This window comes from Nomascus leucogenys, chromosome 15 (genome assembly GCF_006542625.1).
Source record: "Nomascus leucogenys isolate Asia chromosome 15, Asia_NLE_v1, whole genome shotgun sequence".
Classification (NCBI taxonomy): Eukaryota; Metazoa; Chordata; class Mammalia; order Primates; family Hylobatidae; genus Nomascus; species Nomascus leucogenys.
In genome coordinates, this window is record NC_044395.1 from 85,516,591 (window position 1) to 85,535,050 (window position 18,460).

The window sequence follows — 18,460 nt, forward strand, 5'->3', positions numbered from 1 at the left end:
ATGTAAATTTCTTTTTTTAACTATTCAAATTTTCAACAACTTCTCAGGTAGACTTAAAAAAATAAAGCATTATTGTCAAGCATTAGAAGATATACTTAACTTGTGAAACTTGAAAACTAAATTGGCATACCTACTCTATTTCATAAAATCTCATGGAATTTCAAATTTGGTGTAGGTTTCAGAGGTGACTGAACCCATCCATTTCATGAAAATAGCCTAAGATTGTGGCTGTTTTGGCTTAATATCAGCATTTCCAGTTCATTTTATTTTGGACTGTCTCTCAGTTTAAGACATATTGTTCTTTCCATTGACCCAATCTGATCTCTCTCATCCTAGGCACATCACTCAAGGAACAGAATATGCCTAGCCCTTCTCCCTGCATGATAGCCCTTGAAACATTTGATAGTATGTCTTAATTCTCCATTTGTTGACATTTCTAATGTTCATCTGAAAGATAAAAATCTCAAAATCTCTAGATATAGAAAAGAGAAGCATGTTCTGACTTCCTACAAAACATAATTCACTTAGTGAATTCTTTCTTAAATATTTGAGACCAAAATATGCATCATAAACTATGGGAAAGCTGCTTGAAATGACCAAATGTTCTTGTAGTCAATGATGATTTTGGTCATGCATTGTCTCTGGGTTGTTCTCTACCATGTACCTGGGTCCCACAAAGCACCTGGCACACAGTCATAACCTGGTACATCTTTATTAAGGGCCAAGTGAATGAACCTTATTAACATTACCTGCTGCTGTCATAATTGCCTATAACATTAATCCTTATGTTCATCATTATCATTGCTGCTACAATATATAATACAGAACACAGTGGGTTGAGTGGCAGTGAGATAAGTGTATTAAATATATGTCCTTATTTATTCCTTATAAATATTGATGAGCAAACTTGTTCCTCGTTTTAAAAATATGAAAATTGAGACTGAGGAAAATTGAGTAATCCAAGGCCACAAAGCTAGTAGATTTAAGAATTTAAACATTGACTAAACATAGATTCCATCACCCATGGGGTTTAACCTTATTCTTCTTTGTCATGAAATCACTTATGTGAAACAGCACTTTTTGTCTCTTTCCAAGAGTCACAGTTCCATTTCAGGCTTTTCAAGGAAGAATTAAAAGAATGAAATTTCAATAATTACTCCTGGTAGAGGAATGAGGCAAAGAATATATCAGTGTGACAAAACATTTTGTGTTTGTATATGTATTTAACAGTCATAGTCAAAAGATAATCTATGAGTCAGAGAAGGTGACAGCAAAGATTCATTATTTTCATGCTCACCCATACACCTTCACTATGATTCATCAAAGTTAATCTGATGACCACATTCTATGACACATCTTATTTGTTTAACAAAACAGTCTCCAACCTTCTAATTTCATCCATCTTCTCTGTCTGCCTCTGCACTTATCATGCTTAGCACACAAATAGTAAGAGGAACAATAATGAAAATTTGGCAGAATCTGCTTTTTTATACTAACTATAAAAACCTTTCAGATTCCCAAAAGAGCATTTGTTGGAAGGAGGATTTCTAGGGAAGCTAGTTCAGAATGTTATACAACATTTTGTCTTCTTGGGGGATTTTATTTCTTTTGTTTTGTGACTGGAAAATCTCTCAACTCTTCCTATTAGTTATGCATAACCAAAAGGCTATTTGAAGATGAGGCAAATTTTCATTCACTCTGGCATTGTCCAGTGATGGTCTCAGTGGAAAGGGGAGGCATGAGAGTTGGGAGTATAAAATGGTTGCATAGAGCTTTTCAACACAAGATTTATGATCTTTGGGGATTTATAACTTGAACTGCTTATTAAATGATACTTGTGAGTTTACAAAATAATGTTTTATGATCATTTGGGGCATAAAAAAGCCTGAGCAAAGATTTAAAGTTGTCCACTTGCTCATCAAGTTTGAAGAATAAGTAAAAACCTGTGGCAATGACATTCACTAAGGGGCTCTAAGTGTAGCCATATGATGAATGATCTTAAGTGCTATTTAGCTAAATTCATGCTTTATTCTATAGGCAATAGGAAATCACATATTTATGTGGGGGAGATATTTTTTCTTGTTTTGTTTTGATTAATTTTTATGCAGTGAGTTAGCATGATAAAATCCATTTTAGGAAGACATTTGTGGAGGCCGATCTGTTTGGGTTGGAGAAAGGTGAGGTTAGAGAGAGTTAAAAGTTTAGTTCAACAATCCAGAAATGAAATAAAGAGGTAAATGCCATTATCTCTGAAAGAGAAAGGAAGACTATGACGTGCTGAATTGTTTTCATGAAAAATTGTTTACAGCTTCCCCACAGAAAGGTCATCTGTTTCTGTCATCCACAAGTTTCATTTTCAAAGCTGAAATAGCATAATCCTCAAAATCCTCTGAGTTGAGACATTGAACCTACAAATGGCAATTAAAACTACAAAAGGTATTGTCCTTGTTGTTGTTTGTGGTGAGTACATATAAAGGGAAAACTCTGAAAGTTTATTATCCCTTGGGTTGAGATTCATTATCATTTAAGTGATAAAATTATATTTTTGGGATGGGAAGTTAATTACACTCTGATTATATGTAGTGTGGGTTTCAGGCACAGAGAGACTGAGTCATTTTAAAAAGAAAATTTAGAGAAGTGTCTGTTCATATCGTTTGCCCACTTTTTGATGAGTTTGTTTTTATCTTGTAAATTTATTTAAGATTTTTTAAGTTCTGGATATTAGCCCTTTGTCAGATGAATAGATTGCAAAAATTTTCTCCCATTCTGTAGGTTGCCTGTTCACTCTGATGATAGTTTAGTTTGCTGTGCAGAAGCTCTTTAGTTTAATTAGGTCCCATTTGTCAATTTTGGCTTTTGTTGTCATTGGTTTTGGTGTTTTAGTCATGAAGTCTTTGGCCATGCCTAAGTCCTGAATGGTATTGCCTAGGTTTTCTTCTAGGCTTTTTATGGCATAAATGTAAGACCTACATGTAGGTCATTTATGTGGCCAAGAAACATGTGAAAAATGCTCATCATCATTGGTCATTAGAGAAATGCAAATCAAAACCACAATGAGATACCATCTCATGCCAGTTAGAATGACAATCATTAAAAAGTCAGGAAACAACAGAGGCTGGAGAGGATATGGAGAAATAGGAACAGTTTTACACTGTTGGTGGGAGTGTAAATTAGTTCAACCATTGTGAAAGACAGTGTGGAGATATTTCTAGAACTAGAAGTATCATTTGACCCAGCAATCCCATTACTGAGTATATACCCAAAGGATTATAAATAATTCTACCATAAAGACACATGCACACGTATGTTTATTGCAGCACTGTTCACAATAGCAAAGTCTTGGAACCAACCGAAATGCCCATCAATGATAGACTGGATAAAGAAAATGTGGCACATATATACCATGGAATACTATGCAGCCATAAAAAGGATGAGTTCATGTCCTTTGCAGGAACATGGATGAAGCTGGAAACCATCATTCTATCACAAGGACAGAAAGTCAAACACCACATGTTCTCGCTCATAAGTGGAAGTTGTAAAATGAGAACACATGGACACAGGGAGGGGAACATCACACACCAGGGCCTGTTGGGGGCTGGGGTCTAGGGGAGGGATAACATCAGGAGAAATACCTGATGTAGATGACGAGTTTATGGGTGCAGCAAACCACAATGGCACGTGTATACCTATATAACAAACCTGGACGTTCTGTACATGTATCCCAGAAGTTAAAGTATGATAAAAAATAAAATAAAAAGGAACTTTAATGTATTTTTCTTTCAGTTTTATAATTTAATTTAGTAATAGAGTCATGAAATATTCTTTGGAACTCTAGCTCAAAATATTTGAGTATTAAACCCTAACTTCTAACAAATGTTGCCAAGTTTCAACTTCTTGTCAGCCATATGAGAGAAGAAAAATGGTGCTGCCTTGACAAGTTCTGGAAGTGAGAGAGGGATGCTTATAAAAATCATATAGATTACAAATCTTTCGCTGGAGGAAGAGAGTCATACTGATGACATGTTTGAACAATTATTGTATGTAATGATCGCTGTAGAGTGCTGTTCATAAATCTCTTTAGATTCCAACATAGAGAACACATTGACTTCTTAGAAACGTAGGCATGTTAATGCAGGATATTTACAATGTAATTGTCATTTAATAACTGCCAGATTCAGTATAAACATCACTTCTTGAGCTACCTCAGAGTTCTTGAACTGTACATACTCTAATCATCTCAGTATTTCCCATCTCAGCTTACCTCACAACTGCTACCTTTGATGCATCCACCTCACTTACAGAACGTTTACTTCTGCTTTTTTGTCCTCATGAATGTACTTCAAAAAATTTTATTCATCATTCAAGCCTCAGTTCCTCCTTCATGAAGAAATCGATTGCCCTAATTAGCCATGAGTGATATTTTCTTCTTTTCTGGATAATACATCTCACTGATTCGTCAGGCCCAAATGTGTACCAAAGATTTACTTAGGGATCTTGGTAGAATATCGCGAAAGTATTAATATTGTGAGAAATGTTTTTGGTTTTGTCACAAATTGTGTTGTTACCTGAAACTGCAACATGTGAGGTGCTATCAAAATCTAAAATATTATATAGTTAAATGATAAAATGGGAGAAAGAAAATATAAATCTTTGAAAGATCCCAAATTTGCAGCAAGAGACTTTGTCTCAATTGCAACAGCAATAACTTTATGACCTTGAGGATGTTATGTAGATCTGTTGGTCTCATCCTCATTTGTAAAAAAGATAAAAATATCTGAGTATTGTTATGAGAGTTAAATCATATGAAATATATATCAAATCAATTTCAGCATCTGGTACATAACAGATAATTGGTAAGTTATAGTATACTAATTCATAAATTAACATTTCTTTATTTTCAATTTTCAAACCCCAGCTACACATGGAACACCTGGAAATAGTAACAGTTTTGATCACTTGAGCATGTTATCCCAATGGGTAATACACAGTATGTGTGTGTGGGTGTATAAACTAATATATACATAAAATAGTAGAAAATATATATTCTGAAAAAAATTAACAAAAGGAAAATAAAAAGTGACAGGGTATACATGTCTATATTTCAATATTCAGTAGTTTCAATTCATTTTATCAACTTATTCACTTATATCATATAGCTGGCAAACGATTATACTTGGAATGAAATAAAACATTAGTTCTTTATTTGATTATACTATAAATTGTTTCTTCAATTCATAATTTTTCGCAGGAATTTTTTATTTTTTTTTTAAATTTATCGTTAAGAGCTCTTATGTGAAACATCAAGGGTGTTTCTTGACATGTGACCATCTGAATGAGTGCAGTGGTGTCAAATCTTGTGTTAATTGTAGAAATAAAACAACTTACTTCTTATTTATTTAAATAAATATATGAGCATTAACAGTTCTATTATTTTCTTTCTGTCATCCCAGTAATATGTGTTTGCATACCTATGCAAACATCCAAATGGGAGTCTACTCATTTAGGGATTGAGCTGAGTGAGGACTAAAGAGATTAGATAATAAAACCTTAAGGTAAGGGCACTAAGAAACACAGAATTTTAAGAAATGAAAGAGCCAGCAGTATGCATAGCAAAAAGAAGTTAAGGAGAAAGACAAATGGGGAAAAGATTCACTTATCCTTTCACCTAAATTTATCTATATATTATGTTCACAAAATTATTTAAATATGACCCATCCCCCAGAAGTGTATTTATTTACAAATTATCTAGCATCCACCTTCAAAAAATGTGGAGCCAGTAAATAGACTACAGTTTAATAATCAAAGCAAACGCAAAGCAAAAATAAGATATTTATTATCTTGTCAGGTTCAACTGACAAACCAAGCCCATCTAGATAATCTCCATTTCTATTAACTCAAAGCCAACAAACTACCTGATCATAGGAGTTATATTCCATCACATTCATAGTGTCTGCCTGTGAGAACCTATCAAGAGGAGGGTGTTATATAAGGTTTGCACACCAGTGGGTGAGAAACATGGGGACCATCTTAGAATCCTGCCTGTCAAAATATCCCAGTTAAGTCCCTAACTAGCATTTGAAATTTTTAGAATATGTGTTGTAAAGTAATTGTTTTTCCATAGATTAAACATTTAAAGATCATATGTTTCAGATACATATTAAGTCCTTATATAAGTTTGATAAAATGGCATTGTGAATGACTATGTATGGGGTGTGTGTGTGTGTGTGTGTGTGTGTGTGTGTGTGTGTTACTGAAAGCTAAAATTATAAATTGCCTGACAAAATAAAAAAGAATAAACTTTCCTATTGCCCTTCAAACTTTTCTATTGCCCTTCAAACTTTCCTATTTCCCTTCGGTTCACATCTTGGAAAACTTCCCTTCTTTCAATCACCTTTAGCCGTGACCTTGAAGTTTTTTCCTGGGGCAGGGTCCAAAAATTCCACAGATGAAAAACAGAGCCCTATTCATGTAAACTGACATGAAACCATTCATGTAAAGCAGACATGTATATCTTACACTTTCAGCACAATTAATAATGACTATGTCATGCAATTTTGTAAATTATAAATCTACTGAGGTATGATTAATGTGTTTTATGAAACATACCTCTTTGTATCTTGATATCATTTAACACAGTTCTAATCTATAATAAATATGTAAACAGCAATTAAGTTGAAACAGAATTACCATCCGTAATTTATTTCACGTATATTTATATGTCTATTTTACATGTTAAATCACACATGATGAAAAAGCATATAAAGTTAAAGCAATGGAAAGAAAAAAATGTAACTGGTTTTAGGCACCTGAAATAATTAAACAAATGATTCTTGTGCATCTAAACTATGTCATGCAAATACACTAAGCATATTGAATTTATGTTTTAAAATGTATAGAAATTGTCTGTGATGGATATTAATATCCTTATTTTCAGTTGATGAAATTAAAGCCCAAGGGGATTGTGGAACTTCCCCTGAAAGATAATTAGTAGGTGAAAGAACTGGGACTTGAGCATAGATATGCCTGATCTCAAACCCTGTGCTTTCATCTTACAGAGGTTGCCACTGGATGTGACCTGCAGGCACTTTCCATCATTATACTTAAATCTCTCTGATACTCTTTTTAATATGTTCTTGATTATGTATGTATTTATGCTTTCTCCACTAGAATATAACCTCCACTGACATCAAAGTCCTTGACTTTTTTTATTTTTCTATTTTCAGTCAGTGCCTAGCTTATAATAGAAACTCAGTAAATATTTGTGGAATGAATGATTAAAGTATAGAACTATTTTTGAAGCTCAATTTGGCTCTTAGTGCTGAGGCAATTTAAGGATAACAAAGGTAATTTATTAGACTGTCTAGATTTCATTTGTGTGGCCAAAAAGGGAAAAACAAAAACACATTTGCAGAGGCAAAAGTTATTGCAATAGTTTTCTATAAAATTATATTTACTCTTTAGATAACATTGGTTACTCTCTTTAGATCTTAGCTATAGTTGCAGTAAGTGCCTGTTTTCTCTCAGTGACCCCACCTCTTACCCTTTAATGTAGTGTAGCTTTTTTATATGAAGAGATTTTCTTTAAGAATTAAATTATGCTGTTTCCAAGGGAGCTTCCCTAGAAGTAAGCCCATTGGTTTAATTCTAAATTCAGTGATTACCATTATAACCCCAAACCCATGTTTTATTGGATAAATCTTTAAATCCATAAACACAGTTTGGTGTCATCTTGAAACCTATATTTTCTCAAGTATTTTTTGTTTCCAAAGCAAAATATGAATATAGACAATTTGTTGCAGAATCAGGAGGACCAGAGAGACCTTGGGGTATGGCAGGATCTTTATTGAGTGCACTCACACCCAGCAGACTTAACATACAAACACTGGGCTCAAAACAAAGACAGCACTTGACTTTTATACACACTTTAAAAAGGGGTTGGGCTAGCTTGAAGCAAGCTTACAGGTACAGTGGTGCAAAAGCAAGGATACAGAGGCAGAACAATTAATTACATTGTGACAGGTTCATAACTTAGGATTACACATGACCATTGCCAAGCAATCCAGATGTCTGTTATCTAGGTTTTGCTTTAAAGATCCTTGCATGGGTTTATTTTATAACCTTCACTATGCTGCCTAGACAGCTGTAGTTCAGGCCCATTCAGGCTTCTTATGACCTTCACTGTACTTTTTAGATAAAACAGAATACTTGAAGTTACTAGTTACAGAGAACAAGAATCTATAAACTCATATTATAAAACAAAGAAAAATTTGGTTTTCTTCTCCCTATTTTGACAGAGTGCTTGGAGAGTCTCCATAGCACATTCCTTTGTGTCCTGGCTTCTTAGATAGTATTATCAAGACGTTCCCTGGGTCTGGGCTGTGCTCATTGCTGCCTCTGGGACAAGTTAGCCTAATACAGGAAAGCTTATTTCTCTTTTTAATTTTATTTTTTTCTTTCTTTAATTTCCTGCCTAAAATTTTTGTTATATTTTACCTTTATTGTTAAAAAAGGAGCATTAGTAAGAAACATTTTTGCAGCCCCTCTACTCAGCACTTTCTTCATTTCCTTTCCTTCTCTTCTCTCTACCTTTCCTCTTATTTTTCTGTTTGGTAATTGCATCACTGTTGATTCCGCGACATAAAATAATGTCAGTGTCAACTGATCATAAATAATGTTGTGTAACCATTAATGATAGTAATAACAATAATCAAAGGAGGAGAAAGAAAAAAAGGAATGATCACTATTTGTTAATCTATGCTGAATACCTGTTTATGTTTCCTAATTTTACCTTTAAACTAACTCCATAAAGAAGCTGACCCATTTTACAGCCAAAGAACCCGAAGCCCAGAGAAAAATAACTTGATCAAGGTCATCAATGGATAAGTATCAGAGCTAAAACATAAGCCAAAGTCTATTTCACTCCAAAGCACTTTTAACCAATAGTCAAAACTACTTTTATACTGCAATACTGGAAATGGGTCAAATTTGTCTTGTCTTCCTTCACAACAGTTCCCTGGTATTTTTGATACTCTAGGTCCTGTTTGCAACAGAGTGAGGGAACTCTGTGAGAAACCCACCCTTTGTGTCTCACCAAATTGAGCTCTATTTCAGCAAAGGCTATAAGTTTAGTAAAAGGCTTTATTAAAGCACAAAACCTATTCAGTATAGTAATGTGGCCTTATCTCTGGTGCCTCTCTGAGACTCACTCACAATTTTATGAACCATCTTATGAAATTTCCACAATGCCTGTGAAGCACAGAAAGAGTAAATTAAAAGATGCTATTCATCATAAGATAAAAGTATCAGAAAAAGCTACAGCTGCCTTCTAGCCACAAAACGTTTTCTTTAATGTTGAAATGTAGTAAGTTTTCATTGTTCAGATGATCACAGGCTTATCTCAAATAGTTGGTTTTGCTAGCATTAACGAAATATATTCCATACCAAATCCCACAGTGTCTTCCTCATGACAATGACCTCAAGTGAAGCTTTACACATAAAGAGTATTAGGTCAAAAATATTCAAGAAATATGTACATTATATCTCCTTCTTAGAGATTTATAACATATTGTACATTATGAAGTGAATATCAAATTTCATAGGTACATTTGAATTGCTAGCATGCCAATTAAAAATGCAAACCCCATATTTATAGGACAGAATTATCACCCTGAAGTGTTTTTTTAGCAGTCACCTCCTGTGATTACGTGATCATTCAAGATCAAAACTTCAAGATATTATATATGGTTTCTGAGAAGAACTACAATAAATACAACTGTTTAATGTTGAAATCAATTTTTCCCTAAACTTAAATGACATGAACTCCACTCTTACCAAGTGCATTTTGGGAAATCCTACACTATGCAAATTACTTTCTGTATGAACCACATTTTTTGAGCTTGATTTTTTACTATTAGCTAATTTTTCAAAGGGTAAATGCAAGAATAATAAAAACAACAGCCAGTTGGTTTGTTACAGCAAAACAGAGTAATTATAGTATTTACAGAGAAATGTGAAGTTCCAATTATAAATCATACAACAAGAAATTTTTCCTTAGGCCGTGTAGAAGATTCCTCTATGTATATAAAGGAATACATAGTATTAGTATATAGAATACTTAAAAAGTATTTAGAATTAGGTAGTTAATAATTCAGCTATTGATTTTCAGTCTTATAGTGACAATCTCTCTTTTTCTGTATACTGTAGGCTTATTTAGAAGAACCAATTATGTATAAAATGTGCCTAAATGTGGCCATACAAAGAAAGCAGGCATTTATGAAAATTCTAAAGTATTGAACTATTTCATGGCCAATATTTTAAAATTATTTATTATTTATTTAGAGATTACATATCGACCACTTTCTGGTAGGCATCTAGCTGTGATCTAGTGGAGATAAATATTGCCCCTGTCTTAAAGTTATTCGCAATATATTGGGGAGGCAGGCATGATTACACATATAAAAACAACGGTAAGTGTTAAAGTTGTTATAAGCATTACCTTTAGAGCAGGGAAGGGTGACTGAGTCTGTCTAGTAGTAGAAAATATAAAATATGGCAGAAATGAGTAGCTGGTTTTCAGGGGCCTGCAGTGAAGGAAGTGGGGTAGCACATACATGGACAGAGAAATGTACAGATACATGGTTTGTGTTTGTTTAAAAGCAATATAGTGTGAGAATAGAGGGAGCATAAAAAATAACCTTTAAAATCTGAATTAGAGTAGGTTTAATCTCCTATAAACCTTTTTATTTATCTTCTACTCAGAATTTTTAGAGTTTAAAGTCAACTTAGCTCTCTATCCCCTGGTTCATCGCTTGGAAATAAACTTATTTTTTTGATGTCAGTGGGTCAGTGGTCATGAATTTTATATATAATTATATTTAAATATAATAATTATATATATTCTTTTTTGAGACAGGATCTCACTCTGTAGCCTAGGTTGGAGAGCAGTGGCATGATCACAGCTCATTGCAGCCGCAACCTCCCGGGCACTTCAGAAGGTCATCTTCCCACTTCAGCCTCCCAGGTAGCTGGGACCACAGGCATGTGCCACCACACCCAGCTGCTTTTGTTTTTGTTTTTGTAAAGTGGATGTTTCACCATGTTGCCCATGCTGGTCTCAAACTCCTGGGCTTAAGCAATCCACCCACCTCAGCCTTGCAAAGTGCTGCAATTACAAGTGTGAGCCATTTCACCTGGCCTAATGTTCACAAATTATTAAACTCTTAGGCTCTGTCTTGCACATGGAAAAGATTATGAGAAATATAACAAATGCACACACAAGTGCAGATTCTTACACTACATATGTTGCTGTTAATTTAAAAGTATGTATATAATAAAGAAGAAAGACAGGAAGAGAGGAAGGAGGAAAAGTATCAGTAAGTAAAAAAAGAAAGGGAGGAAGGAAGAGAGGAGGGATAGTGGGAAGGAGGAAGGGAGGGAGGGAGGGAAAGAAGAGGGAAGGAAGGAAGGAAGGAAGGAGGAAGGGAGGGAGGGAGGGAGGGAGGAAAGGAGGAAGGGAGGAACGGAGGGAGGGAGGGAGGGAGGATTGAATATTTTAACCCTGGTTAAAATGGAAGTGAAGCCCAAGTGGAATCCTTTTTTTTTTTTTTTTTCCATTGCTAACACTTCATCTTCCTTTAAACTGCTGAAGCTAATAAGTAGGATCAGATATTCTGGCCAGTAAAATGACTGGGATCTCAGTTTCAGAAATATTGTCTTTTAAAAAAGATACTGAGGATTTTATGCAAGACAGATTGGTGGTCATATTAGTTACATTGCTTCCTAGCTTGCAATATTGATGTTCCTGCAGACACTCAGATAATTGACATATATAAATCACAGAGTCTGGATGTATTGTAGATATAGTAGTTTTATAATCTTTTACTTCTTTTTTAAATGTTTTACAGGGAAATAATTTTCCATTGGAATTGTACTTCTTTGTAGTAGCTGACTGCCATAAGCACCATTGTGATCCCCAAACCAGCCAGCAATGTTTGCTCTCTCCTTGAAATCCCACTGCTGTGGTGATGATTTTTGTCCCTAGCTTTTGCCTTTTCGGTATGGATCAAAGTGATAGAATCTTCTCAACAGGACGAATTCAAGAGAGCGTTTTTAACTCCCCCTTTCTTTATTTAACTTCATTGATGTATTTTCAATTGCTGCTTTTGTAGGAGGGCAGAACCTGTTCAATGAGGCACAAAGAGAGTCCCCCAAGTAATGCCACTGCAGAAACTGAGCCTATCCCACAGGTATGTGTTTGTTTTATTTTGATTATATCAAAAAACACTTATTGGATCCATTGTATTTATTTATTTATTTTTATTATTATTTATTTATTTATTTATTTTGAGACAGAGTCGCCCTGTATCTCCCAGGCTGGAGTGCAGTGGCGCAGTCTTGGCTCACTGCAAACTCCACCTCCCAGGCTCACGCCATTCTCCTGCCTCAGCCTCCCGAGTAGCTGGGACTACAGGCGCCCCCCACCACGCCCAAATTTTTTCTATTTTTAGTAGAGATGGGGTTTCACCGTGTTAGCCAGGATGGTCTCGATCTCCTGACCTCGTCGTGATCCACCCGCCTCAGCCTCCCAAAGGGCTGGGATTATAGGCGTGAGCCACCGCACCTGGCCGGATCCATGGTATTTAACACTCTTCTCTCTTGCTCTAGCTGGGGCAGGATGTTGTACTTGCTAGTACTATATATAAAGCCCTGGTGCCCCTGGGCTTTTCCAAGGCTGCTCTGCTTTCTACTAAGCTTTTGGCTTGACTATATGAGGCCCTCAGAAGGTCAAGGGTGAGGGGAGTTCTCCCTCACTTGCGCCCTCCGTCTCACAGAACAGGAAACAAAACAAAAATAAACAGGGATGATCAAACAGGCATATATTTCTTTTTGGACAAAGGAGACTAAAGAGTATTTGAGGAAGCAGAGGAGGTGAAAAGAAGTACATATTACTTACAAAAACAAAATAAACACAAGTCAAGAGCTTAATTCTGAATTTTTATTTGTACTGTATTATAGTTGACCAAAAATATTGTATCATTGACATTCTTAATATTTATTTCACTTAATACTAAAATGTGGAGTTAGATTTAACTTATTCTCAAACTTTGAATTAGATTAAACACAGTTGAATGGTTTGGGCAAAGTTTTTCAAAATAGTTTTTGAAATGTTTTGCTGTTTTTAGACAAAATATTGTCATGTACTTTTATGAAATATAATCAGCATCTTTATATTTGTTTCATTTCTGTCCAGTGTTCATTTTCTCTGAGATATTTGTTGAGGTCTATGAATTTCCATTCTTATTGTTAGACTTTTCAATTTTTACCTTAAAGTGTATTTATTTTGATTCTTCTAATTGTCTTTTCTGTATTGTTTAACAGAAATTGCAAATGCCTCCTTGTGCTGAATGTGAGGTGAAAAAAGCCCCAGAAAAACCATTGACCAGCTTTGAAGGGATGGCAGCTAGAGAAGAAAAAATACTGTAAATACTAAGAAACTGTGTTAAAAACGTCCATTTGCTATTGTCTTCATACTCTTTTTAGACCACAAGCTTGATGGAAATACTAAGTTTCTAAAGCATGCAACTTTTTCACAATTTTATGTTACTTTATAAAGTAGCCTACAAATTTTCAAAGATTCCAGACCAATTATGATCCTTAAACAATAACCTAGTTGAATTGAATATCCACAGTCAGAAATATTTTGTTGTCAACAGTAAATTGCCCCATATAAATTGGTCTGGTTTAACTCAAATGCCATCTAACACGTAATTCTCCTGGTTCATTTGGATATCCAGTACTTCTATGATGTGGTTGTCAAAATCAAATGGAGGATAATAAAATATTGTGGGTTCTCAGCATTCTTAGAATCCAAATTACAACCATAGCAGTAAGGGTTTGGTCCACATGAGCCAACTGAAGTCATTTTCATCAAGTTTGGAATTTGTGCCAACCTAAATACGTTGTTTCTTTGATGGTGTTTATTGCTATTGGTATTATTTTGAACTAATAACAATTATTTTGTCTAAATAATGCTAAGACAATTCTGTCAAGAATTTTGTCAGCTAACATAATTCATTAACTATGTTTGGCATCATATAGACAAAATATTTGGATGAATGACTAAATTTCTGACACGATTAAATATTTTGGCATTCTATAGACACATCTCCTATGTATGTCTACTGGAATTACTCCAAGCTAATAACCAAGTTTTCTGAAATACTTGGCAGGATTTTTGGTATGAAGTTGGGTAGTGGAATAGGGAATGAAGAGTGACTTCTAAAATACAAATATGAAAGCAGGTTATATATATTACAAAACAGGGGTTTGATGAAAGTACAATAGCCATGTTGATTCAGTAAACCCAGATGCATATTTTTTGAAAACCAATGTGTTATTGAAACAAATCAATGGCAGCGTTAATCCTTAAGAGTTCTGATTTTCTATAGGAATATCACTAATCAAATAAATGCACTCATGAATAATTGGAACATAGCTCACAAGCAAGAGGAATTGACCCTTGAATAATTATCTGATTAATAGGTTTCATAGGGCATTCAAAGTTGCAGACTCACTTAATGACTACACTTAAGTTGTCTGGACTGAAAAGTCATTTCTTTTGTTTAGAACCTTTTTGCAACTGTAGAAAGCATATTAAACCATTGGTTTTACAGGATGGATCTGTCAAACCACAATATATACATTTGGATCAGTGTATCCTAGGAGATAGTTTATAAAAATATATTAAAAGAAATCTGTAATCAATAAATGAACTTAGGTTCTGAGATTTAATGGCATACCTCTGATCAAAATGGCTTATTAAAAGAAATTTAAAGATTTGGAGAATTGGAAAATATCATTAGCTGTAAAAGTAATATTATAATATATTTATGTAGCACTTCTATTTTCAGAATAGTTCAGTGTCATTCATTAGCACAGACAGATCCCAGCCACAGTGGTTCAACTTAATGATTTTTTGATGATTCTGTGAAAGCTTCATAATTTATACATGCTTTTAATTTTGAATTTTGTTATTTTTTGGAGGGCTAGTGATACATGTTCCATGAAATATTCAACACTTTATTATAAAATGGGGTTTGTGTTAGACAATTTGCCCAACTGTAGGATGAGGTATATGTTCTGAGCACATTTAAGCAGGTTTAAGTTAGGGTGGGCTGTGATTTTCCATAGGTTAGGTATCTTAAATGCATTTTAGACTTACAATATTTTCAACTTTTGATTGCTTTATCTGTATGTAACCCTATTGTAAGTCAAGGGGCATTTATATTTTTCATAAAACCGGCTACCCAAGGAAAAAAGATAATTAGCTTTATGGATGATCTATAGAGCTTTCAGATGAGGTGACCAGGATAAAATAACAGATCAAAGTCTGAGGTTTCTTCTGACTCCTTCATATTTCTAAAAATAATTTAATTATACAAACTAGAATACTGCTAGTCTCCCAAGTCCTGTCCCTTGTAATTTTCCCACTGTTCTCAGTGGCCCTAACCATCTCCATATGTTCCTGACAGGGAAACAGATCATTTAGTTTTAATTTACGTTCAGTCTCCCTCCTCCCACTGGGGCCCAACTTCCCTCGTAGGCTTTGTGGGTCCTGTGGAAAGTTATTCACCATGTAATCTAGCACAGCATGTTTTGAAGCATCTTTGGAATGAAAAAAAGAAGGATCAGGCTATTATTTTCTGAAATTGTTATGAGAGATAACATGTTGAAAGGTAAGAACTCAGGTTGATATTAATCATGTTTTTATCAATCTTCATTTTAAAGTTGTGTATGTTCTGTGTATTCTAAATTCCTTTTATTAATTCCTAGCTTGATCAAGTTGGCTTTGGATCCATATGACTTTTTTTTTTTTTTTTTGAGATGAAATCTCACTCTTGTTGCCCAGGTTGGAGAGCAATGGAGCGATCTCGGCTCACTGCAACTCTGCCTCCCAGGTTCAAGTGATTCTCCTGCCTCAGCCTCCCAAGTAGCTGGGATTACAGGTAGCTGCCACCATGCCCGACTAATTTTTATATTTTTAGTAGAGATGGGGTTTCACCATGTTGGCCAGGCTGGTCTCGAACTCCTGACCTCAGGCAATCCACCTGCCTCAGCCTCCTCCCAAAATGCTGGGATTACAGGTGTGAGCCACCGTGCCCGGCCAATGTATTCTTTTTCCTTTAAATATATATAGCATTATACATCCAGCAAGGTTTACTGTGTTATATTCATTGCATCATTTGTTTTAAAAGTAAAAAAAAAGAAACTTGTAGCAGGAGACATTTAAAAATATATTTAAGAGTTCCTTTTACTAGCTAAGTTTGAGACTCTATTCAGTAAGTTCTATGACTGTACCTTAATGAATGCATTTTATTTATCTCAATTTTTATTTGCTTTAAAATAGAATCAGATAAGTTTAAAATGTTTCTCTCACATTTGTGAATTTGTCTATGAGAGAGGGGCCATTTCTTACATCTTTTAATTAACAACTAAATAAACAGACGTTGTTTTAAAGGAATTAACACTTAAATCCCAGCCATCCTCATATGGAATAAAATATCAACCTAAATGCTGACTATAAATAGTATAACTCTATTATGTGTCTGTAATGATAAGCAGTGAAAGATTACTTACATTTTGAAAAATATGGAATTGATTCTTATTAAGAAAAAAGATAGTTTCCAATGGAGTAACTTGTTTTAATAGAGGTACAATCAGAACCAACAACAATTGTATTTCTCTATAGTTATTTTAAAATAGTAATCAATGCTATGTATTTGATGTATTTGTTTCTAAATTAGAAATTTCTTTTGGCTTTATGTTTTCTTTTATGTGCATTAAATATGTAGACTGAACCCATTCCTAAAATGCATTAAACTTAAATGAATGCTGTGTGTATCCAACGCCAAAATGCTCAGAAGAAAAGTGAATAATTCAGTCATTCATCTGGATGTGGTTTTCTGTGTAATCTCAAATATCTGAATATTGAAAAAACTAGGTTGCTAACTTTTTTTCATTCCTTATGCAAATGTTTAGCATCATAGTGCTGTTTCAGATACAGATCTGTTTCATAAAATATCCTCAATTACAAGTCTAAGACAGTTATATGTAAAGAAAACGTACTATTTTAGATGAACAATGTGGATAACTGAACTAAAACGATATTTGCGAACTTTGCTATAATGAAATCTTTTATTTTTATAGCTCAGGTATTGTAATTAGCACTAATTGCAGCAGAGACTGAAATAATTATTGACACCATAGAGTACCATAGAGTAGGTTGAACTGGCCAGACCTAGAGAGTGAAGAAAACACATACTGTTCACTTAGGAGACATTTTCTTAGTTGTGTGTATAGTTCTAAATTTCCCCAAACTATGTGTTCATTTGGACTGTGTTATATAATAACAGTCGAATGATGAAGAATAAAAGATGCTGAAAGATAGCCTATTTTTGTTCAATAAAGATTGTTACAAGAATACAATGTATATTATCTTACATAAACTAATTGAAAAAGCAGATATGAACATTAAAAATGGTACTTGCTTCTGTGTGTCAGGATCTAAGAACTTTTCTTAAATAGCATCTTGAAATTTTCTTTAATCTTTCTTTGCCAATGTCCCCACAATCTTTTATTTTGCCGGTGCTTTCTTTAAAAAAAAATGGAGTTCCATGGTGAACAGGGATTGTGTCTTTTTTTTAATTTAAATTTTTATTTTTAATTTATGAATTATTATTGTGATATGTAATAGGTACAATGTGATGTGTCTCTATATATGAACACACATGAAATGGAAGGATTATATCAAGCTAATTAACATATCCATCACCTCACAAATTAATCTCAAGTGCTTAGAGCTAGCTGTCTTGTAGAAGATGCTCAAACATTTGTTGAATAAATTAATTTAGATGCTGAAGCAGCAAGGGAACAAGCAGGGGAACAGCAAGGGAGTATGTATTGGCATGAGAACAGAGAACCATAAGAACCAATATAATATAAGCATTTCGTTTTGTTTGTTGTTTTGTTTTGTTCTTAGACTATCTTTTTTTTTTTTTTTTCTAAAAGCTTTAACAATAGGCCTGTGGCTGGGACTTTCTAAGCAGAGCAGATAAGGCACTCCTGGGTAAATTTTGAAATGTAGGTCAATGCAATAGAAATATTTCACGTGGACTTTATGAGTCTTTAATTGACACCCACTTCTGACACACACTTGGACATGCACAGGTCACTTCTTTTAGCATTTGTTTCCTAATCTATTGGATCTTAAGCAGTTGGCTTAAAACAGAGATTTTCTTCTGCATTCTGAAGAGACCTAGCCCTTTTAGTAGAAATAACTCTACGGCTGCCGAGAGGTAAGTGAATATCAAGATGATAGGACTCTGGATTTTTTTTTTTTTTTTGAGACGGAGTCTTGCTCTGTCGCCCAGGCTGGAGTGCAGTGGCATGATCTCGGCCCACC

The 18,460-nt window shown here is 34.3% G+C and overlaps 1 protein-coding gene across 3 annotated transcripts in view; it reads left to right on the forward strand.

Annotated features, from left to right (window-relative positions):
• The window catches only part of LUZP2 (leucine zipper protein 2), a 594,909-nt gene extending 577,428 nt beyond the window's left edge, over window positions 1-17,481 (forward strand). Inside the window, exons 11-13 of one of the 3 annotated variants that reach the window (XR_004033667.1) lie at window positions 12,168-12,245; window positions 13,378-14,953; window positions 15,499-17,476. Coding sequence is in view for 2 of the 3 variants with exons in the window: in XM_030829545.1 (XP_030685405.1) it covers window positions 12,168-12,245; window positions 13,378-13,482 (183 nt within the window). In the remaining variant the exon portion in view is untranslated. Of the gene's footprint in view, window positions 1-12,167; window positions 12,246-13,377 lie in introns of all 3 variants that reach the window. The other 2 variants (XM_030829545.1, XM_030829544.1) reach the window with 2 other exon arrangements.
• The last annotated feature ends 979 nt before the right edge of the window (window positions 17,482-18,460 follow it).